The following is a 24,006-nucleotide window of genomic DNA, read 5'->3' on the forward strand; positions in this document are numbered from 1 at the left end:
TAACTAGAAGAGAAACAGTGCATTTTATGGTTAGAGCCAAACAGGAGAGCATGAGCAATCAAAAGAATAACATTCACACATAGCATTGTATACAGACAGAGATAGATAGATAGATAGATAGATAGATAGATAGATAGATAGATAGATAGATCTGCTAATTTTGTAGATCTGACAGATTTCTGAGGAATTTGACCAGTTCCTTCATTAGTATCACAAACCATTGGTATAATCATACACTATTAAAGCGACTTCTTAATATGACCACAACCACTGATCCACGGAGTTTACATGTCACCTTAAAACACTACTTTTGCTCACTTTTTCATAAACTTGCTACCTTGCCATAATGTTCCTAAGTTCTGTTATACTGTGTATGTCATATTTTCAATTTCACCAGCTCTAAAAAACAGATCATTGTCTTAGTTAAAGATACTCAGGGTGATGTGTGAGAAGTATGGGTGATCTGTGAAGAGTAGGAAACAGGACACCAACCAAAGGCTCCCCAGATAAGACCTCCAGCAGTCTGGTCAGCATGTAGCCGTCCCGCAGATCATTGTACAGGTCAGCGATTCGACAGGAGACTCGTGCCAAATGAGAGTTAACCCACTTTGTGAAGGTCTTCTTCTGCACTGCATCCCTCTCATCTAGGCATGACAAAAAAAGAAATCAACTCTTGACAACAACATACAGTATCTATAAATATTCAACAGACAGGCGCGATAAGGCTTGTGGTTATGGACGTTGTTAAACCAGCTACAACATAACTACCACTAACCATAGCGGACATGCAAGCACATCCCAGCAAGAATACGAGCGAAAGGTTTCATAAGGTAAATGAGTTTAAAAAATAATGGCATCACCCCCATGCCAGGTAGGTATTCTGAGTAGTCTAATTTATGATGCATAAACTTCAGAAAATTTAAATTAAAAAAAAAAAAAAAACATAAAAATGATGTTAATATAGCCAGGCAATTTTTTGTTGCCAAGCACTACAGTATAACTCAGAATGACTCAATTTCACAAGTATCAATCTCTGCTGCATGCTTATCTCACTTTGAAAAATCAACATTTTTTAAATATGAGCTTAATCAGAGCAACAGAACAATTTAATTAAGAGGTACTCCAGCACTGTAGGCCCCATATAAATACTGGATTATCAATTTTATTTATTCATTTGCGCAAAGGAAGAACACAGAGGAACATTGTAATGGAGAAAACGCAGACTAGATTTACAGATTTCTGCATGGTGGCCAATGTCCTTTGTAGATTAAGCAGAGTGCCTTCCGATATCATAGCTGTCTTATTTTTCCTGATAACAGCTCTTCCGTTGTCTCTCACACTGGCAGTTTCACCGCTGCACATAATATTTCAGCACCGAAAAGACGGCAGCAACTCACGGTTCATTCAATCTTTAAAGTCTTTCATGTATTTGCAAGGAATCGGTTTCTTCAGCCGGTTCCTCTCTGGAAATCTTGGCGATATCAACACAGAGTGGCACAAAACGTGCACTATACGTACCATTTGTGAATGAGACAACACTGAAAATTAAGCATGAGCACACTAAAAATGCAGTCTACTTAGCCACTGTTCCTGATGCAATAAAGAAAACGCTCTGATGTGTGAAGCATTACTATTATTATCATGAAGATCCACACATTAATTTGTTAAAACGCGAAAGAGCGTTAACTGGGAATAAGCGTTTGCAGCAGTGATAGAGCATCCTGGAGATCATTTAGGTTTGACAGCAGGGATACTCCAGCAGTTTTATGATCGTTACTAGTTGCAATCCCCTCGTTTCACTAAATCCGAGGTGACTCGGACACGTGTGATAACATTAAATGATTTTTTTTTCCAGTGCCTCCTTCTGATGGCTAGACTTCGCCAGTTCATGATAAAAAAGAGGTAAATTATCCTTTAGAAATGCAGTGAGATTCTATCCCTCATTGTACCCCCTTCAGTAGTATTTCTTCAGTTCGGTAATGAAAAGCCTTTACTTCCAGGTGTTTTGTGCAGCACGCTTTGAAGCATGCTATTTTCTGGACATCCACTGCACACCTATGTTCATGTATCTGAGTTTTCTGTGTTGTGGGAGCTCAGGGAGAACAGAGGGACAGTCTTCTGCATCCCCACCTGCTAGTGCTTTGATGCGGGAGCACTCAAATAGTTTGGCGCTGGTGCTGTCGGTGTCCCAGGACGGGCCGGTGCTGCTCGCTGGACGGTTGTTGTTGTTCAGTTGACGCTGGGCCTCTACGTTGTCCAGGTCCGTGGAGGCATTGGCCATGGCAGCTCTGCTAGGCAGCACCCTGCGGAACGGGAAATGAGCCCCCGGAGGTCTTTAATACATCAAACCATGAAGACTGTGACCCACACACATCCACCTGCAGTGACGCACACTCAACGGTATATAACTGCAATGCACTGTGCCATGTACATTTACTGAAATTTTTTCATAATTCTTTCATTCATAGCATACAGCATTATTACTTACATTTTCTTACTTTCTTACTTTCCATGTTTTGACTGTATCCCATATCCTGACTGAAGCAAACATTCATTCGTTTCTCTGTGTTTCAAAATTAAACTTCGAAAAAGCGTTTTACCCCACCACATCCATGGACCCTAGCAATCAACCACACCTTTCTACCCCTTGCAACCAGAATCCACAAAAAATACACGAAATACACTCATGCACAGTGACATTCAGAGACATTTGCACCGTCACATATAGAGTGAGGAGGTTTCTGTTAAAAACATAAGACGGGAGTTTTCTTGATGGATGGGAGCCTCTGTGGCGGCCAGGCTGAACACAGCTTTGCAACGATGTTTCGCCACCTAATCGGTCAGAAGGTGTTCAGAGATACTCATCTGTCAATCAGGGAAAAACACATCACTTAGGGCAGCTGGTGTTTTGCCCTATTGCTACCAGGGAAAGATCTAGCGGCACACTTTATGCCATTACAAGTGTAAACACTGTGACTTTTTTTTTCTAAGTTGTAACGCAATTACATGTTTTGAAAGTGTCTTCTTATTGTAAGGCCTCATTTTTAATAAACAGTCCGGGTCAAAGTCAGCAATTAACCAAAGAAAACTACCGTGCTGTAGCTGTTGCATACACTAACCTGACTAGTAAACAAATTAACATTTACTGACAGCTTGGGCAGTGAAAAAGCACTGCGAATCAATAAATATGTTGTCCGCTCCCCAGCAATAATGCAAATATAGGGGCGCACAGCACTCCAGGTTCGGATGGGGCGAAGAGATGGCATTTAGTAAAAATTTCATTAGAACACCCGAAAACTCAATTTCCTCAAGGACCTACACCTCAAACCAGCCTTCTCAGCCTGCTTAGTGGCAAACATGGTCACACCATCATTTTGCCCAGAACTGCCCCCAGTGGTTGAACACATTATTTACAATTTACCCATAATCCAACCATTCGAATTAAACACATTTCCCGCTCAAACTTAAGGTAACGTGGGTCATAACAATATGTTTACCCTCCATGAGAGGAAACATAATTTGATGCGCATTCAGACATTTGATCACATATAAAGTGTGGCTGGGTTACTGTGTCTGGAAATATTAATTTTGTTTGGTGCTGTTCTTGCTGTGGGGGGGTGCGGTGGCACAGCAGATTGGACTGGGTCCTGCACTCTGGGGGGTCTGGGGTTCAAGTCCCGTTTGGGGTGCCACTGCAACGGACTGGCGTGCCGTCCTGGGTGTGTCCCCTCCCCCTCCAGCCTTGTGCCCTGTGTTGCCGGGTTAGGCTCCAGCTCCCTACGACCCTGTATGGGACAAGTGATTCAGCCAATCTGTCTGTCTGTTTTTGCATTGTGGGGGGGGGGGGCACGGTGGCGCAGTGGGTTTGGTTGGGTCCCGCTCTATGGTGGGTCTGGGGCTCGAGTCCTGCTTGGGGTGCCTTGGGATAGATTGGTGTCCCGTCCTGGGTGTGTCCCCTCCCCCTCCAGCCCTACGTCCTGTGTTGCCGGGTTGGGCTCCGGCTCACCGCAACCCCCACTTGGGACGAGCGGTTTCAGACTGTGTGTGTGTGCGTGTTTGTGTTACCTAGTACTTTCAGGGAAGGATGCTGATTTTTAGATTCTGTATAAGTAACGGAGGACTGTGCGTACGGGCTACAGGTGAAGACAACACAAACCATGTAAGCTGTGTGAGCATAAACTGTAGCAGAAAGTGGTAGACACATTAAACACAAGCTCTGATGGCCTGGGGCTGATTTAGCATATAGTAATGCCAGCGCTCCAGCATGTGATCCAGTGGACAGCTATGTGCCCACGACATGATGTGTTAGGCGGTGGTGTTTAAACACACTGTGACATTTAACCGCCAATTAGATTTTCAAGGAAAAAGAAACGAAAATTGCTATGACGGATAGCATGGAAAAACGTAGGTATGTGCCTGTGACGGCACGTGACTGGCTTGCTCGTCGGCGCGATCACGATCGCCCCACCAGACATGCCACGCTATGTCACGAGCACGAAGCTGTCCACTGGATCACACAGCGGAGGCGCTCGTGCAGCGCTGACATTACTACACGCTGGGCTCCTAATCACAACCCCAGGTCTTTAACGCTTGCGTTGTGGATCTACCATCTCCTACCATGCAGACAGTTCATCCGCACACAGCTCACAGGGTTTGTGTTCTCTTGAACTGTAACCTGTAAGTAGGTCAAAAGCGACACCAAGAAGCAAACAAAACTTGCAGAGTCCTGCAGCACTTGCACAAGATGTTAAAATGGGCAAAACTTTCCTGAAGGTACTATAAATAGCACCAAACAAAACGGCATAACCGCACAAAAAAAGCCTCCGTCACGTCATGTGATCAAATATCCGAATGTACACCGATAAGTATTTTAAGCAACCAGCATAAACCTATCTATGTGACAAAAAGAGAGGGAAATGGTTGCCATTTTTGGAAAAAGGTAGAAGTCCATGTTTGGACAAGAAAGTTGACACAGTAATTTTAAAGTACACATGATTCATTGTGACCCTGAGTGTACACATCTGTGTGTCCCACCCCATGTGCTACAGCTCGTTCCCAGTTTGGTACCAGTTTAGTGTATGACACGGACTTTTTCCCCATGTACTCTCTCTCTGTATTTTTATAACCCTCTCCCTTGCACCACCCATCATCCTTCCCTCCTTTCTCCATTCCCCTTCCATTTCTGTCCCATATCGGAGAGACTCACTGCTCTCCACAGCTCAGATGGCTGTTCTGACCAGGAGCCAGCGGTGGCTCTCCAGCAGCTGTGACTGCCTGTCCTGCGGGGGCCATGAAAGGTCCAGGGCAAGTTGAAGAACGGTCCTGCTTTCCCCTCGAGCTAAACCGGCTGCTCCAATGAATAATGGTGGGTCTCGAACCCCTGTCAATGCAAATGCTATGGCTGTCCCTTTAAACTACGGATGAATTTCCATCTCAGCAATTATACCAGCCCAGCAACCCCAACGGTCCTTATAATGACACACCCAGTTGAACTAAGGACCTTTTCTTAATCCTGTGATGTACTGATGTTGACAGTAAAAGTGATACTGACAACTTCAGCAAAGGGTACAGACTAATAAGCACTGTGCTCTAGACTCTTGAAATGTACGTGTTTAGCTTCCTTCCCGGTATCATTTATAGTGCAAAATTAAAATATTGGGAAAGCATTATGACAAATCAGATAAAAGGAATACTCTTATTAAAACAAAGGAACTCAGAGCTATTTTCACAAAATGCTACAAAATAACTGACACATAATAAATTATGGAAATATCATCAGTACATAATAAGCAATTCCCGAGAATTAGTTAAAAATGCCAAGAAAGCTCTGAATATATGCCTGCTTAGTCATAAACAAGGGACTGCCACTTTCTAGATGCATAACAAGTGGTTTTTAAAATGCGCTTCAAAAATTACTTGAGATAAATTTTACTTCCTTACCATCACACTAGGGGTAAAGGGTAAGCTAAGTGCTTTCAAGTGACCTTACAGCAACCACTTGCATGGTTTTCACGATAAGGAAGAGTACCAAAGTGGTGAATCATTGCCTTCTTCCAAACGTCTTAGGGTTGCAGATACAGGAAGAATGTGCAAACTTTACCCAAAATGAGCCGAATTCAAACTGACACCAAAAAGAGCAGCAAGGTATTGGTATTACCTGCTGTGCCAGTGTGCCACTTATAATCACATTACCTTTCATAAAAAGTTCAACCTTAACCCTCAGCTAACCCTAACCTATGAGTCCCGCAGACAGCCTTTGAAAATGCACCCATGTCGGCCTTGTGTTTTAGCGCGGACCACCATATGCAGCTTGCAAAACATTTATGAGATAGTTGCTGGACCACAGATGAGCTTGTGTTGTTTGTCTCTGATAGCAGACCATTTGAGGGGTGCAAATCTAAACTTTTAAAACTTGTTATCAGTTTTGCTGTCAGGCAAACTGGATGAGCCTCTGACATATAAACCTGTGACAAACAGACACATAAAATCCAAGGAAAAAAGTACTATATACATTGTAATCTAAAAATTACTGTGTATTCTGTTCGTAGCCTGCTTAAAAAGTAAAAAGATATATGCCTGTAATAATTTTATGTCAGTCAGAGAAATACAAGAAATTTAATATTAGGAAGGGGGTTAACAGTGTCATTTTTGGTGGAAAGTAGAAGAAAGGAGTGAGCAAAGATGCTGAAATCTTTTAATGGGGCATGAACATTAAAATTTCACCATTTAGCTGACACTTTTCTCAAAAGCATCTTACAATGTTAAGTTCCCCACAATTAGTTACCCCTTTACTCAGCTGGGTAATTTTACAGGAGGAATTTAATGTAAGGAATTACTTTGCTCAAGGGTACTACAGCTGAAAGTGGGATTCAAACCTGCAATCTGTGGGTTCAAAGGCACCAATTCTAACCACTAAATTACCATCTGACCAATTTGAGAATATGAATATGATTTTACTGATGAGAATATGATTAATTTGTTGTTTTATGGATTACCAATACACTGTATCTTGGAAGTCTTCTTTGCAGGCTTTAGTTCCAAATTTATTGGTCAGATGATGTGGCAAGAAAGTCTATGTGAAGATATTTTGACCCTCAAGATCAGGTACATATCAAAAGGTGGAATGCCACAAATACAAATAAGGAATAAACAGTCAATGGGAAGAAGTAATTGGCAAGAAGATCCAACATATTTAAATATTCGAAATGTCTGGTCAAAAAGTAGCATCTAAAGTAGGTACATGAGCTACTCTGTTCTGAAGATGACAGACGTACTCATACCATAAACAATACCAAAAGTCAGTAACTCTCTACAAATATATTCACATGAGAGAGTTTTGTGCAAGATCAAGTGTAATGGATGGCTGTGCAGAAATAATCCAGTGAAAAAAATAATGATTTAGCCAGCGAACACATACACTGGAATCCTAACTGCCCCCAAAACTTCACAACAAATCAAATATTCAAACTCCAAGAATATTTCATGCCACCTAAATAACCACACAGGTTTTATGGATCTGTTTCAGTCAGACTTCTCCAGACATAGGCTTAATACAAAATCTTAACACAGCCTCTCTCCTGCATTATTTTTCGGGGAGGTGGTGAGGCTCACAGGGGTGAGGGCACTTGGAGAAACAGAACTGAGACTGGAACATCAGCCTTGGGGGGACACAGATGCCACAACAGATTACCATGAAGATCTTCAACTGCTCCCTCAGGGTCCCAGAGAGGGCCCTGGCAAACTGGGGGGTGTGGCATCCTTTCACTTCCATCAAGAACAAGCCTACGGTCATAGACGATATATCATCAACACACAAAATCCATCCATCCATCCATCTATCGTCAAGAACCACTTGTCCTGAGCGGGGTCGCGGCAAGCCGAAGTCTTACCTGGCAACACAGGTTGCAAGATCGAAAGGGGAGGGGACACACCCAGGACGGGGCGCCAGTCCATCACACAAAATAATTTCTTTAATATTTACTATTTCCATTAATAACCATATTGGAAGCAGACCTGTATCATAATTTTGTATTATTCTTAATAGTAAAAACTGGAATCGTAATGACCGATTTCCCCTTTTGTGTCAAATGAAGTTTCTTTGACATGTGATTAACACTATTGTACTGTGTATTTACTGAGACCACAGAATTCTCCCCAAATTCACAACATACAGAAGCTTAGTAACCAGCACAAATATGCTGAAAGAGTTCAGGCAGGAAACTTGGTGAAGAAACACCCATAGTGTGTGAGTGACAGAGAGAGTGTGTTCCACTGATGTATGGATGAGTGACCCATTGTAAGTAGTGTATCTAGCAGTGTAAGTCACCACGGTGAATACGGTGTGTGGGCTGATAACACTACATAGAGTTCGTTGGAAGTAATTTTGGAGAAAAGCATCTGCTAAATAAATAAATGTAAAGAAATACATGTAAATATAAAAGAAACAGGGGGGTGCGGTGGCGCAGTGGGTTGGCCCACAGTCCTGCTCTCCAGTGGGTCTGGGGTTCGAGTCCCGCTTGGGGTGCCTTGTGGCGGACTGGCGTCCCGTCCTGGGTGTATCCCCTTCCCCCTCCGGCCTTACGCCCTGTGTTGCCGGGTAGGCTCCGGTTCCCCGTGACCCCGTCTGGGACAAGCGGTTCTGAAAATGTGTGTGTGTATAAAAGAAACAAAATTCTTTCAATAAACTAATGTGTTAGTTACTTTCCGAGTGAAGAACTTCCTTATCTGAAAAATTCAGTGTATAAACATTTATCAAAACTTGAAAAAAGAAAACTTTTTTAATTGAGCTTTTTCAGTGACCTAACAGTCGCAAGAGACACAAAGTATATTGCTGTGAAGATATGACGACCCAGCACCTCTGAAACAGAAGGTTCATACATTAGCAATAGTGGAAAAAGTAAAGCACTGTGTTTAATATCACTAAGGTGGACGTAATAACACTGGAATATAAAGACAATAGAAATTGGCACATGCTCGAAGGACTCCAAGGACACACACTGCGCATCGGTGGTTTATTCTACTCAGTTTTAATTGCATGAGACTTTGGGTGTTACCACAGCTTTGTTTATTACCAACAGCATAACTGTGTGAGGACCAGCTGTGTGAGTCCCCTAAAGGACAGAGAAGTGACAAGATTACAAGTGGCAAGAATGACAAGAAGTCAGCTTTAACACAGGATATCAGTAGTAATATCAATGCTTGAAAAGGGGAGACAAATTTGGTCTAGAACAGTTACTGCCACATGTCTGCCTGCTGGTAAAAAACAAACGGCATGCAAGATGCCAGCATTTTCTTAATATATCCCCAGCATTTAATAGTTTCCTATAGTACAAAAATTGAGCACTTCATTCCATATTCTTTATCAAGGCTTACAGGATGTAGTCTGTGCTTTTTGTATTTTTTTTTTTCTTAATTTAATACTAACATTAATACTAACACTGGCCATTGCAGTGCCTTGATTTAACTTGTTAGTAATATTGTGCATCAAAGAGACAAGCAACCCCACCGTTCAAACCACACTGCCACTGCAGCACCGTGTCAGGGAACTGTTACTGTGCATTTTTATGGCCTGTACATATTCCGATGTAGATTTACCAAAATGTAGTGGCAACAATAGATGTTAGAGAATAAAGGCAGCGCTGTCAGGGCTTCAGTGGCATTTCCACTCCCCCACCTTGCCTCTGAGTTGGTGGGAGGGGTGCACGGTTAACTCTCGAGTTATGACTCAGGTTTTTTATGCACTAAAACAAAGTATGCACGTGCACACGTTACATGGTTTCCCCTGCCGGCCGCTGCGCGCCACAAGATCCCTTTAACCTGAGTGAATGTGACCCTTGCGGGCGCTGCGAGCCGAGCGCGCGGAAAAGACGCGCACAGGCGGAGCGTGCGAGCGCGTCCGGCACGGGCCCCCAGAACGACTCCACGCGACGGGCCCGCTTCTGCGTTTCTGCGCGTCTGCGCTTCTGCGCTATTGTGCCCCGACTGCGCGCCTGCTTCACAAGTGTCTTTCCAAGGCGCTCCGAAAAATGTCAACTTAGCCTGCAGGGGTTATTCCCACAAAGCATCAACCGGCCGGCTTTCCACACTCCCCGCGAAAATCCCTAACCCGTGACCAAAAAAATGATATTAGAGTCGCTAACGTTTCTAACGCTGCTTCCTAAATGAAAAAGCAGCGGTATAAATGGTCGTTTTTTATACATCCTTACTGAGCCTGAACACTGAGCACCCGGCTAACTGCATTCATCACTACCAAACCTCTTTCACCATAAAGATTTCACTTCAGGGCACTTTGCGCATCGCATTACTTCGCATATATGTCTCATATTAAATTATAATACGGACAATCATTGTCCCAAATGCAAGCACATTTTGTGAGGTGTTCAATAATATCGAGCGATTATGAATGTAGTGTGAAAGTCGACACTTAAAACAACCTTTGGGAGACGCATGTTGTTTCAAAGGCCGAGTTTCAATTCATAAATGCCGATAAAGGGATAGCGAGAAGGGTGTTCCGGGTGCGATTTTAAAATAAATATATAGGAAAACGGCAGCATGGCAGAGATTACTGCAGTGGCAGAACGCAGGCCGGCGCAACCTTAACCACGATCACAGTCACACTGCCGTGGATCATGATGATATTCTCTACGAGGCGAGGAGTATTCTCATGATTCAGCGTGGTTTTTGAAAGCACAATTAAATGCGGCAACATAATCTTACCTTCAACCCCCCAAACGAAGGCTTTCTCTCTCAAGGCTGTAAAAACGCTCCGCTGGCTGGTCTGCTGTGGTGAAGAATTGCCGCGGAGTCCGCTTTATAGAGCGTCTTCCTTCGTCGGCATCCTCGGACCCGAAATGAAATTTGGACAAATATTGAAATATCCAAGGATCTACGTATGCGCGGTCATGTGGACGGGACGGGACGGGACGCAGCCCGTGCTTGCGGTGCCGGTGAAGGTGCAGCACAGCACGGCACAGACAGGCTGCACGAAGGATGCTCTGCGCAAGGATGGCTCCGCTGAAGCAGGCGGCCGGCCGGCTGTCGCTGGGATGGCCTGTGTGCGGGACGGAGCGGAGACCCTCCTCCCTCTGTAGCGCCACTGGAGATGCGGGAGCTGCGCGAGCTGCGCGTCCCGTCCCACCTCCGTCCGTGTCCAACAGGGATGGATTGGAGACGGGCTCCGGCTGCCTCTCTCCCCCCTCCCCCTAAGCCTGTGCCTGTGCCTGTGCGGAACCACTACTGGGGATGTGGAGGGAACGCAGCGCACCGCCGCTCCGTGTGGGAGCGCCGCAGACGCAGACCGAGGCGGCTGCAGCAGGAGGACGGAGCGCCGAGCGCGGACATCTTTATGATCATCATGGCACCAGCAGCGCGCCTGTGAGGTGTTCAACGCAACGAGACAAGCGCGCATTGCTCACATTTCTATTCACACTGTTCGAGGTGTGCATGTTTAGAGACGGAGGCAGCTGGTTCTGTGAACGTAAGTATTAGGGATGTTTCCTCTGAGCCTACTCTTGTATCACCATACTGGTCAAGTGTGTTATTTTAGGCTGTCGGCACCGTTCAAAGGGCACCGGCGCTGTCGCTATGATGGCATTTCGTTTACGCGTTTTGTTGTCGCTTTGTGCTTTTCCGTGGTCCAGAGTAACGCGTAACACGTTGTAATGATGGGGAACGAGCCGGAACCCGAAGGTGCAGACCCACGTTACGCTAAAAACCGAATTTATTTGTCATTTTAGGTTCGGATGAGAAATGCGGTCGTTTACGCACGAGATTCAGCGTAGTCGTAGAGAGAGTATGAATGAATATAACGTTTGCCTGTGTAACTCTATAAAGAAGAAGTGTCTTTTGTGCATTTTTCTCCGATCATGTGTTTGCGGGTGTGCGTGTGTTTTCTGTCTTTTTTTGTGACAAAGGTCGCAGTGTATTAGCGACATAGATAGATAGCTAATGATCGCAGCCATATTAGCTCCTTCGGACCCCGGGCCTCCCGAGTCCCCGTACCTTAGTAACACAGCAGTGAATTTACATGGCATTCTTTCCCTAAAATGATTCCTTAACTTAGGGTAAATCTTTATTTTTCACTTCTCATACGATTAGTCATTATAGTCCATTTAAATAAATGTAAATGATATCAATAACTAAAATTTACAATATAAGTACAAGGAATATTCTATTATTGTATTCCTTTTATTGTTCAATACATAATATAACCATTTTATAAATAATTCACTATGATTTATACTGATTACTTGCCTTTGTTTGTTGCATTTCTTGTACCTTTATGCTATTAACCTGCTGCTTTGGAACAATTAATTAAATAAAGTAAAATTCATCGATCCATTATCATTAAGTTTTTTTTTCAGTGCAGGGTCACTGTGGTTGTGAGCCTATCCTGGAAGCATAGGCTCAGTGGTAAGGTACACTCAAAATGGGACAACAGTGCATCATAGAGCATTCACACACTCATACACACTAAGGGTAAATCAGCATCCCTAATCTATCTCATACAAATGTCTTTGAAACTTGGAGCACCTGAGAAAACCCACATGAACAAAGGGAGAACATAGAAAACGCCGGAGAGATCGGCAGATTCAAATCCACAGCTCAGAGGCTGGCAAGCACCAGTGCTACCCACCGACCATATCACCCCCTTATACTAAATAGCATGATCGCTTACTTCACGGACCAGGAGGACCAGTTCTCCTTGCATCATAGATACCAGACTCTTCTGAGCATCCCTTCATAAACTGAAACAGCTGTGTCATGTAGAGAACAGAAACACCAGATACAGTAGTGGTTAAAGACACTTATTCAGTGGTTCAAATGCCAAAAGTTAACCCACTGCTTAATTACCTGTTAGAGCAGTTAATTCTGGAAAATGTGTTTTTTAAGTGAATTCCCATTAAACCAAGAAGCTATTTCCGTTATTTCTTGCTTGGTTTCTATTACCAGAATTAGCAGAAAATGTATAGGCTGTGGAGGGAAAGCACCTTACAACAAAAAAATATCATGGATAATTTTGTCCATTATGATGAAGACCTCTCTGGGGAAGAAATAGATGTAAATTTGGTATCTCTAAAGTTCATCTGCTGACCAGTTGTTGAATGTATTACATTTGAACAAGCTACCAAACCTGAATTTGTCACTAATCAGTACTTCCTCTCTACAAGAATGACAGAAAATTGCAGTGCACAGCAAAGGTTAGTGTATATCTCAGTGTCTGCTTCTTATTTAGGTATCTCAAAAGGGGCTGCCAAATGACTTTTAGGAAAATAAATTTAGTCACAGAACAAGATTAATTAATTCAACCAACCAATGTAAAATTCAGTAATTTTAAAGAACCGCTTGTGCTTATGCAGGGTCCTGAAGGGTCTTAATTTGAAATCCCATTCTTGTTACCTGTACCTGAGCAATGGTCTTACTCTCACTTTATGTAACAGTGCCCTGCCGTATAAATGGGTATACGATCCCAAGACTATTGGTACACAAAACCTAACATTGTTAGGTGACTTTGTGCAAAGCTGTCTAAATAAAAATAATTATGTTCACAACTTTAACATAGGGAAACAGCAGAATAAAATGGAGAACTCTTGAGTTATTTAAAAGCCAAACGTACAGACTTAAATTAGTATTACACTCTTTTATTATTATTATTATTATTATTTAATTATTGTTATTTAGTTGACGTGACTTACAATGGTTTGTATAAAGCAGACATGGTTACAAGGTCTCAGGAAAAACAACTGGATGACAAGCTAGGATGAAATAATATGCTAAACAAGATCAGCATAAAATGAGACTACATCAGACATGACCATGTAAAAAAAGAACGATTAACAATCAACATCTCACGGGCATAGTCGAGCTATCAGTGGCCAATGCTGGTACCTCACAGCTCCTGTGCTGTGGGTTCGAATCCTGCCCACTCTGTGCAAAGAGTGCCTGTCATCATGTTTGCATGAGATGTTCCTCCCACAGTCCAAAGACTGTTTCAGTTGAGCTGTTGACTCTAAATGAGTGTGACTGAGTGTTGCTCATTGCGCTGTCCTGTGCCGTTAACTACAGTAAATTGTTCAGAGTATCAGCAGTGCTAGGTTTCCCCAGAGTGGTTATTATTATTCTTATACTTACATTTATTCATTTAGCAGACACTTTTCTCCAAAGCAACATGTTAAGGTAACAACTATTTACCCATTTATACAGCTGGGTAATTTTTACTGGCGCAGTTTTTAGGGTAAGTACCTTGCTCGGGGGTACTGCAGCTGGAGAGTGAACCTGCGACCTTTAGATCCAAAGGCAGTAGCTCTAACCACTACGCTACCAGCTACTGTTGTTATTATTATTATTAACAGTAACAATAATAATAATATAAATGACAAATTTAAAAAAAGCTATGGTTATGAACTGTGGGAGATACTATGAGAAGATTGTGAGTGAGACGAGTTAACCATAAATAAAAATATTACCATAACCAGGCTGATAATAATAATAATAATAATAATAATAATAATAATAATAATAATAATAAATCGCCATATTTAAAGATGTAATGGTTATGAAGTATGAGTGATACGACGGGAAGATTAAGAGTGAGACGAGTTAACCACAAATAAAAAATATGATGACCCTAACCGTGAGATGGGCCTATGGAAATAGTGAGAAGGGGGCTCGCTGTGCTCAGTTGACCTTGCAGTCAGTTACGGGTCTGGGAGGAGTCTCTCCAGGAAGTCGCCTTATTATCTTGCCCAAAGCAAGGCGTTCCTCCTTAATGCGCAGCCAAAACGCTCGTGTTTCATAAGTCGTCTGGTTGTGTCGCTTGCAGGGTCGCCGAGACACCCGAGCCTCTGTCTGTAACGCGGCTTTTTATTTGCGATCATGTCGGCAACGATCAAAAATGTCGTGATATTCGGCGCCACGGGAATGACCGGACTCGCCACCTTGCCGCAGGCTGTTGCTGCAGGTATGGAATGACGTGGGCGAACACCACACAGCACGTGCATTTATGATTTATTGTGCTACTACAGCGCGTACACTTTCTCAGAGACACGTCTGCTAAGTCAACAAGTTGCTTGTACTGCCGTCGTGATTGCTTTTTAAAGTGTTTTTCTTTTTTTTTTTTTTTTTTTTTTTTTGCGTTGCTGTAAGAACAGGCAGAATCGGACAGGTTTCTACTATGACGATGCATTAAACAACTCCGAGTGGAACATGATCCCCGAATGAATTAGCTATTCACTGTTATTGCTAAAAATTGTTTGTTGTAGTAGTTGCTCTGAAATACTACTAACAACGAAAACACACGAAGATGAAAAGTAAATGTCTTCTTCAGGTCATTAGTTTAATTGTGTCTAGAAGACGTTTGAAGTCGACATGTTTACTGCTCGCAGTAGAGACTCTCTAGGCGCTCCGGTAGCCGCGGAAATGAACTTTTTAGCAGGCTCATGTCTCGGGAGGGAACGTTGCCTTGGGGGGCTTCGTGTGCGCGCTATTCCACCGGGAGCGAGTCGAGGGCCGCATTGTGAAAGGACATGTGAATTAACTGTTTATGATAGTACTCCATTTGTATCTCCACTATAACTTTGCGTCTGAACCACATACAGGCGCGGGAGAAGTGCGTTGTGCTCTGAAAGATAAGAGATGCGACTCCGCGATTCTTTATCGCCTTTGAGCAGGGAGGGCGGTTCTATTTGTTTTGAGCCACTTCCACATGCCAACATAAGACTACCCTACCCCGGTTTTTGATTTCTCACCTACCTAGTGATAGATGGGGGGAAAAAAACGAAACAAAATGTCTAATTCTGAAAGTCCTCAAACGTTGTGCTTGAGCCGTTTCATTAAAATTCACGTGAGGAGAAAGGACGCAAGCGTTCATCTGTAACATTTTATTGAATACCGGCGCGCACAAAAAATAAAACCCCCGCTCTCGAGCCACGAACCCACTTTCCTCCATAATTTTCTTCTTCCCATCCTGCCTAGCGCCCCCCAAACACGGTCACCCCATCATTTCCGCCAGAAGTGTCCCCAGTGGTTGCACACTTACAGTCCACATTTTTCCCATAATGCATTTACAATCTACATTTAACAGGTTTCCCGCCTGAAACAGTAACGTGGGTCTGTACAATATGGTTGCCATGCATTATTGACTTTCTGTTTCATTAGTTTATTTAATTAAAAAAATGTAGTTGGTATTGCCCTACAAACAAAGACATGATTTCGACTGAACTTTGTCCTTTTAAAATAAACAAGATAGGAAAAGGGAAGTAAATTTTGAAAAGTAAGGGAGTTTCATAGATTGCTGTTCTCATCAATAAAAATATGCCTGGTCGTCATTTTAAACGTTGTACTTCTGAATTCTTCTTAAAGAAGTTCTTTAGTCTTGTTCATTTAGAATGCACTGCATTCCATGAGATACAAATTCCAACATTTCTACGTGCTCTTAATGGTTGAGGGTCTCTAACTTGTTGATTTTCCTACGCCGTACATAAAAATACATCTGAGTTACCTTGTATTAGCCTCTTTTCATCCTTAATAATTCAAAATGAAAATGCCCTTATTTTATTCATTCATACTTTTTTTCTGAATGTTTCGATTCAGAGTTACTTGTGATTCTTACTAAAGGAAGTGCTATATTTACTCAGCGAAGTTGCTTTAAGTTGTTGTTGTCCATTTTTAATCACTGTTCTCTGGTTATAATGTGTTCCCAGGTTATAATGTGACAGTGCTGGTAAGAGATCCATCCAGGCTGCCCCCGGACCACAAGGCTTCAAGGGTGGTGGTAGGGGATGTCCAGAACAAGGAGGACGTCAAGAAGGCGATGGAAGGGCAAGATGCTGTCATCATCATCCTTGGAACTAGAAACGATCTCAGTGAGTTTAAAAAAAAAAAGAAAAACAATATAAACAGATTCAGGGTCACGAAATAATGAGGAGTCCAGTTCTGAAAAGCATAACATTTAGTTCTCTGCAATACCTATAAAAGTAAACTTACACAGTATTACACTTACAGTAGAAAGCAGCATATTGTTTTGTTATGCATGTTTTACATGTTTAATATGTATATTTGGAAATAAATTTTTTCCATTGTTTGTTTTTTACATTACATTTACACTTTTATTTATTTACCAAATGCTTTTCTCCAAAGTGACTTCCAGTTAGAATACCTTATATAACTAGACTTCCTTTTTAGAATACCAAACGTGTTTGTAATTGTGTACTTTTTACTTTTCAAACGTTCAATTGTATATTTATTTATACAGGCCCCACAACCATGATGTCCGTGGGGACAAGAAATATTGTTGACGTGATGAAAGCTCGTGGGATTCATAAAGTCATTGCATGCATGTCAGGTACTGGAAATAAAGCCTGCAAAATGAGTGATAATTTTAACGTTAAGCTGCTTTTCCGTAAAGTATATACGTATATACATGAATCTTTAGTTTGATCTTCAGCACCACACCATCTAGTTCAATTGTTAGTACATACATTACTAATAAAATGACCACAAAATAGCTCTGTAATGGACTGTCAGGGGTGGGTGTTCACAAAACTTGCGGGAATAGCTGGTTGTGATAAGAGCCTTCAGTTTATTTGTGCCCCACCCCTCTTTCTTTATGGCAGCCTTCCTCCTGTGGGATCGCTCGAAAGTGCCCCCTCGCCTTGTGCCGGTCACTGAAGACCATGACAGGATGCATATGGTGTTGAAGGAGTCCGGTTTGGATTACGTGGCTGTGATGCCTCCACACATTGATGGTGATGTGCTCTTGTGAACAGTTCACCTGCTATGCACTCAGATCATACCTTCATAGAAAGTACCAGAACAAAGATATGTATTCACTAAACAATAAACAAGCTCTTGTTTTAAATTTTTATTCTAATAACAGATATAAAACAAGTTTCCTGTTGTTTTTAGATATATTTAGAAATGATTAAAAGTCAGTTTAATGAACAGTAAATGAACCAATTGATATCCAGATGTGGAATTAATATGGGATCTTTTTTTTTCCCTTTAACCTACAGATAAGCATCCCTTGACTGAGAAGTACATGGTGACAGAAGATACTTTGAAAGGGCGAGTCATTTCCAAATATGACTTGGGCCACTTCTTTGTAAAATGCCTCTCCACTTCTGACTGGGACAGGAAAACAGTTGGACTTTGGGGGGAGTACAGTTAAACTCACTTAGATAGATAGGCTGAGCCCATTAAGACATAACAGGGATTAGAAAACTTGCCTTACACAGCTATTTCAATCTATTCACAAACAATAGCAAACACATTCAGTACAGTACTTACATAACACTATCTTATGCAGAAATTATAGCATATGTTTGGTATCAGATATTTTCAAAGTGTCGTGATCATGCCATATTATATCACCATAATGTTTTGTTTTTGAGTATACAGTACTGCTAAAAATTTCAATTTTTACCTTAAACTTATATTGATTTAAATTGTAGTTTTTCCACTATCTTGAAATAATCACAGTATTGAAACATGCTTATTATTGTAATAATATTAAAAACAATTTTTTTCATGCTAAATGACTTGGGAATAATTTTAAAATCCTTTTCTTTGGACTTCATTTATTCATTGTGGAGAAAGTGCTTGTTCATTTTAGGCAGTTTAAGTGTTATGGAAAATGGACCAATATGTAGTTATAACAGTAGCCATGGTGTTGAAATGGAAGCTGCTTCTTTAGAAAAATTAGCAATTCACCGTTTGGTCTATGCCCCCATCACATCTATGGTGATGACCTTTGAACAGTGACTAACCAAGTAAGATCAGAGCTACAAGTGGCAGAAACAAGGTTTTTTTTTTTTTTTTTTGAAGGGTGGCTGAACGGGGCTCGCAATCTGGGACAGGGTCAAGCGTTAGGCAATGGAAGGGTTAGATCATGGAAGCCCTTCCAGTTGGGCTAAATGACAGTTCAAAAGCAGAACCATGACATTCCGCAGAGATTACCAGTCAGCACGTTATCTTCACGAGTCTTGCCAAGATAAGCAGTTTTTAAACAGGATGGACTAAGGGCTGAATTTACTAGTTTGCTGAAAGTCTTGTTATAGACCATTCAACTGACCAGAAGTTAATATGTATGTATGTTAGAGAGACTGAGACCTACAGGCTATTTTTTAAAAATAGCTGCTATGGAACTTGATTAAAGAAGGTGTAATGGGTTTTCCAAAATGTCTGCACACACATACAGTGGGGCATGCTTGCTTTTAAGTCATATAGATTTCACAAATTTTTTTTTAATATATATATTGATCGACAGCTTAAGAATATTGCAAATGTACAAATACAGTACAGGAGAAAAGCACAACATATGATATGATAATCTAGTTTTACTTATAATTACTCTGTATGTAACTAAGTACTTTCTCAAAATGTACAAAGATTTGCAATATTTAGCCGAGACTTTAATTTGATCCGTTTGTATATTGAAAAGTTTTGAGTTTATTTAGTGTGTGGCGGCTCCTGCTTTGACAGAACTGCACATCTGGGATGCCTACTCGGAACAGGTTATGGAACCTCGGTTCAAGTGCTTTGTGCATGACCTTGTAGTTCATGGACAGACCATTAACTAATGCAGGCAGCAAATTTCCTCAGATCCGAACGTTGGAATGCTTCCGCTCCTCGTGTTCAACCTAAGTTGTTTACTTGAGCGTTTTGGAAAGCTAAACATTTGACGTGAACGTTTCGAACGTCGTTCGTACGGCCATGATGACGCAAATAATGCTGGCACAACATTTGGAAAGAAATATTGTTTCGCAAATAACTTTTCTAGACAGAGCTGTCTTAAATGTCACCTCTTATAGGCAAAAAACGTACAAGATTAAATTTGGAGGAACAAAATAATATCATCAGATTTCTGTTTTCGAGAACCCATATAATAAACTACAATTCCCACAGTCGAAACAAAGCAACGCCCCTGGCGCACAAGGTATTATGACTTCCGCCATGAGCTGATTGGCTGGTTGGTTTGAATCGTAAGCGGGATGAAAGAGAGTGCGGTATTCCACAGAACGAGACATTCATGTAACTAAGTAACATTGCAGACGCGTGTGTCGAGTGGGAGGCACTTTTCATATTTTCTTTTAAAGTCAACTTCAGTGCTTTTTGGCTTGTTTTTTTTTTTTTTTTTCAAAAACCCCAGTATATCAAGGTGTCTTGAGAGAAGCGGTATTTTCCGGCGTGGCTGGAGTGGAGGGTTTTCTCGGAATTATTCCCGTCTCGTCTGTGTGTGGTGAGTTATTTAAATGACTCAGGCTCGCTCGCCGCCGGTTCCAATCATATCAATCATTCATTCAATCAATGTTCGCAGTTGTGACTAAGCCAACGAACGACACGGTACAAAATGTATATCTCAGGCTACAAACAGACACAAGTTCCAAGCCGTAGAAAAAGCAGACTTTTTTGTATTCGCACAACACTGACTGTCAACAGTGAGTGAAGTAGCACCAGTGGCGGTGGACCGGCGCGGCGGCAGCATTTCGGCAGAGACTGAGCGCCATGTTTTTTTTTTTTTTTTTTTTTAAAAATCTTCCTACAGTGAGTTACCACCAGTCTCACTGACTTTTCTCCCGAATTCAGCCACACTTCGAAGTCTTCGTACACGTTTGACCTTTCGTTTCGTTGAACTGACTAAAAATAAAAACCAGACAGACACTTAAAAGTTTTACTGCAAAGTTCTATGGGTTTCCATGCCCTGGCTGGTCCACTACTTCGAGATGTTTCTAGTTATCAGTGCCCCATGGCATGCTGCACTAAACTAATTAAAGTGTTGAGGCTTTGCAGCTGCTGAATACTCTTTTGTGACTTTACATGTTCACTACTGGTGTTTAGAGTTCAAAGTGTTTGTTCACTGATAAGTATTTTGGCCAAGAAGTATTATCATAATGACCTTGGCTTGGATGTGCCTGCATGCTATCCAGGTGCAGTAAGTTCTTGACTTCTGTCTCTCCATCCTTTTTGCCTTAACTATACATACGTTGTGATCTGTCTAGGTGATTCATCATGGCCAAAGGACAGAAGCGCAAGTTCCTGTGGGATTTAGATGGTGCGTATGAGAACGAGCGTCAGTGTGTGTTAGACATTTCCCTAGGCAAGTTCCACCACATGCACATGTTGGAGACTAGTTTGCGGTGTAAGGTGCTCGTTGGCAACACTCTACGCAAAATCCAGGAGGAGATCCATCTAGAGGGCATTCTGACGAAGGAGGTGAACCCTTGCACTGTAACCTCACCTTGTGCCGCTACAGAGACTTGTCCGCGAGTCGACAACAGTAGCCCCCCGCTCTCTGTGACCGTGGGAGCAGAGAATACTGGTGATGCCTGGTCAGCACTGTCCTCTGAAGAGCAGTTGTCCCTAGTGTCAGCCATCAATTGCATCTTGAAGGACCTAGATTCAGTCTTTGATGGCCCTCAACCACAGACGCAGGTCCCACTTGGGTCCACTGGAGATTCAGGTACTGAAGAAAACCACATCATGGAGACAGGAATTTTGGGGAGCTTTGAGATCATCCCTTCCTGTTACCTCAGTGATGCTGCGTTCGATGACCCCTTTGGGGATATCGACACATCTCATTTTCAGCCGGAGATGGCTTACTTGGATTCACAACCCTTTAGTGCAGCTGCCACTGATGCAGCCTTGAACTCAACAACAGTATCCTCATCATTATCACTGTCTTTCCACAGTCAGAATTCAAGGGACCTGAGCGAACTTGATCACATTATGGATATTCTTGTAGGGTCCTGACACTGGTTACACTGCGTGTTTTGCAATTTCTTTGAAGTCTAACATTTTGCCACTTTAATTTAGGGTCCCAGGTTATTACATGACTCATTCTGCATTGTTTGGGTCCTTCTCAACTACATACTGTTGGTGATTCTGACATGAGTAGCTTGCCTTTTAAGAAACTTTTATTTATATTTTAATATATTTTGCTGTGAAATATTTCAAGTTTATTAAAGTCAAACAAAATGAAGAACCAGTATTTGTGTTCTACTGTTCAGTATTGAAAACATTGAGGTTATGTAGACAATGTATTAGTGTCATCTTCTGTGAAGATTGATCTTTATTTGGATTTTGATTTGTAATTTATCTTCAACTGTTATCTATAAATCCTCTGGTCAATAGTACACCATGTGCCTTATCAAACTTCTGCCTTGACCCACAAGACCTTTGCCCTCTGGTCTACTTGGGGTCTCTAAAAGATTTTCAACAAAATCTGTATTCTGTGGCATTTGTGGCACATGAAATGTTTCCTGAATTCCATTCCCCCTACCAACATTGAGTATTGCTCACAAAAGTTGTACTGAATATTTAGTGTAATTTAATATTTGCTTTGGTTTCAGGTTCTTTAAAAGAGGTGATGTTTTGCATTGATTACATTTGCATGCTGGGGATTGCAAATACCTTGTTGTAGAGTGGTTGTTCAGAATCAAGCAAGCATTAGGAATTGTTCTTTAAGTGAGCCTGGGGTTTCTGGTTGTGATGTATTAATGGACTTTTATTACTGCCTCATTTGATAAATGGCCTGAAATTTATATAAAGAATTTGTTGACATTACTTCAAGTCCTTTTATTCTCTTCTGTACCTTTGTTTTCATGTTACACTGGCACATGTGTGTTTGACAGCACAGGTTTTTTGGCTTTTGAGAACAGTATAAACTTTTTACTTGTCATTGAATTTGCACTTTATACTGATGAATATATGTAGTCTATATAGGTTATTATACATAGCAGCCAGCATTTTCTTGTCCAGTATTTTGGTCATTCAAACTTACCCAGTAAAAACTGGACTACCAAGTGACCTGTAAGTTTTTTAATAGTTGTATTAAACTTAGAAATATGAATTTTAATGTACATGTCTAGTTCTGGTTGTGTATTAAGCATTTTTAATTTAAGCCACCTGTAAAGTCAGCATTTTTAGATTTAGAACTATAGGTCCTTCCAAGCTTTGTTACACATCTAACAGAAGTTGACAAGTCAGTTCTGTTAAGTCCTATGCTTAGTTGTATGTAGAAGTATCTTAATGTGCACTGAATTTTGTCTATGCAAATAATGCAAAAGCACCCCTATGTTTTGAAGTAACCTCAGAGGTCAAATCTAGCAGGAATGGGTGATTGTTCAGTACATCAGGCATAAACTGATTTTTTTTTTTTAGCCTGGACTTATGTGCTGAAAAATAAAGGATTTCTACTGCTGTATGGCTCCTCTGCTTTGTTTGCCACAATATACCCCTTAAGAGAAATAGTCTAAAGACCATGAGAACTGTTGATACAGTAGATTTCCTCTGAATTTTACTTTAGTTTTAACCCACAAATAGTACTAAAGGGGGTATTACTATTTCAGGTTTGACACCTTTTATAATTTAAAGGTAATTGAAAATCAAATGTCAACAGCATATCACGAGGAACCATCTGTTTACAGCCACAAGCCAGAGGTCAGCACCCATTTGCTCCTATCCCATAAGCAGTCTCCTCTGTCCTCAGACTGGCAGCTATATAGTAAAGTTTAAACTATAAAGTATAGTTTCAAGTTCTGTAATTGTTTGTCCATCACTGAAAAAGCCTCTGCAGCACTATTACTATATGCCATAGTATGGCAGTAGCTGGATAGTTGGCCTAATTTCACTAACAAGTGACTTCCTGAAGGTAACGTTTACTCCACAAAACATGTTTTAAAGAATCTTGCATGCAACATGATTTGTACTAACTAAATGTAGTTACTACATACAAGTTTATTTGTATGACAAACATTCAAATTAACTGCTTGTCCTGAGTAGGGTTACAGAACCTATCTAGGAAGCACTGGACATGTACACCATGGATGGGACACCAGTCCATCAGAGGGCATGTACACACACACACAAAAAAAAACAGGAAACTTAGCATCAGAAATTCACCTGAACTGCATGGCTGTGACAAAAAACTAGAGCACATGAACTGAGTAGGAATCAAAGTCAGTTTAAACCAATTAACATTAGCAAAATTTTGCTTCCATCCTAATTCAT

At 41.5% G+C, this 24,006-nt stretch overlaps 3 protein-coding genes across 4 annotated transcripts in view; 2 read left to right on the plus strand and 1 right to left on the minus strand.

The window, feature by feature from the left end:
* Window positions 1-10,866, minus strand: part of sptbn4b (spectrin, beta, non-erythrocytic 4b) — a 72,639-nt gene extending 61,773 nt beyond the window's left edge. The window contains exons 1-3 of the mRNA XM_018742827.2: window positions 10,717-10,866; window positions 2,131-2,303; window positions 493-644 (exon numbers count right to left, since the gene is read on the minus strand). Of these exons, the coding sequence (XP_018598343.1) occupies window positions 493-644; window positions 2,131-2,281 (303 nt within the window). The 5' untranslated portion in view covers window positions 2,282-2,303; window positions 10,717-10,866. The remainder of the gene's footprint in view (window positions 1-492; window positions 645-2,130; window positions 2,304-10,716) is intronic.
* A 290-nt stretch (window positions 10,867-11,156) lies between these two features.
* blvrb (biliverdin reductase B) lies at window positions 11,157-18,528 on the plus strand. 2 transcript variants are annotated; one of them, XM_018742829.2, is made up of 6 exons: window positions 11,291-11,476; window positions 14,822-14,959; window positions 16,701-16,862; window positions 17,252-17,341; window positions 17,613-17,744; window positions 18,012-18,528. In XM_018742829.2, the coding sequence occupies exons 2-6, from the start codon at window positions 14,875-14,877 to the stop codon at window positions 18,164-18,166; spliced, it is 624 nt and encodes a 207-aa protein (XP_018598345.2). In that variant the 5' UTR covers window positions 11,291-11,476; window positions 14,822-14,874; the 3' UTR covers window positions 18,167-18,528. The 2 variants fall into 2 exon arrangements, with proteins under 2 accessions (XP_018598344.2, XP_018598345.2); XM_018742828.2 differs by lacking the exon at window positions 14,822-14,959 and having other exon boundaries at window positions 11,157-11,476.
* A 2,478-nt stretch (window positions 18,529-21,006) lies between these two features.
* Window positions 21,007-22,523, plus strand: sertad3 (SERTA domain containing 3). The gene has a single exon (XM_029255902.1). It carries the CDS (start codon window positions 21,007-21,009, stop codon window positions 21,745-21,747), a length of 741 nt encoding a protein of 246 aa, XP_029111735.1. The 3' UTR covers window positions 21,748-22,523.
* Window positions 22,524-24,006: the final 1,483 nt, after the last annotated feature.

Source organism: Scleropages formosus, chromosome 10 (assembly GCF_900964775.1).
Source record: "Scleropages formosus chromosome 10, fSclFor1.1, whole genome shotgun sequence".
NCBI classification, from domain to species: domain Eukaryota; kingdom Metazoa; phylum Chordata; class Actinopteri; order Osteoglossiformes; family Osteoglossidae; genus Scleropages; species Scleropages formosus.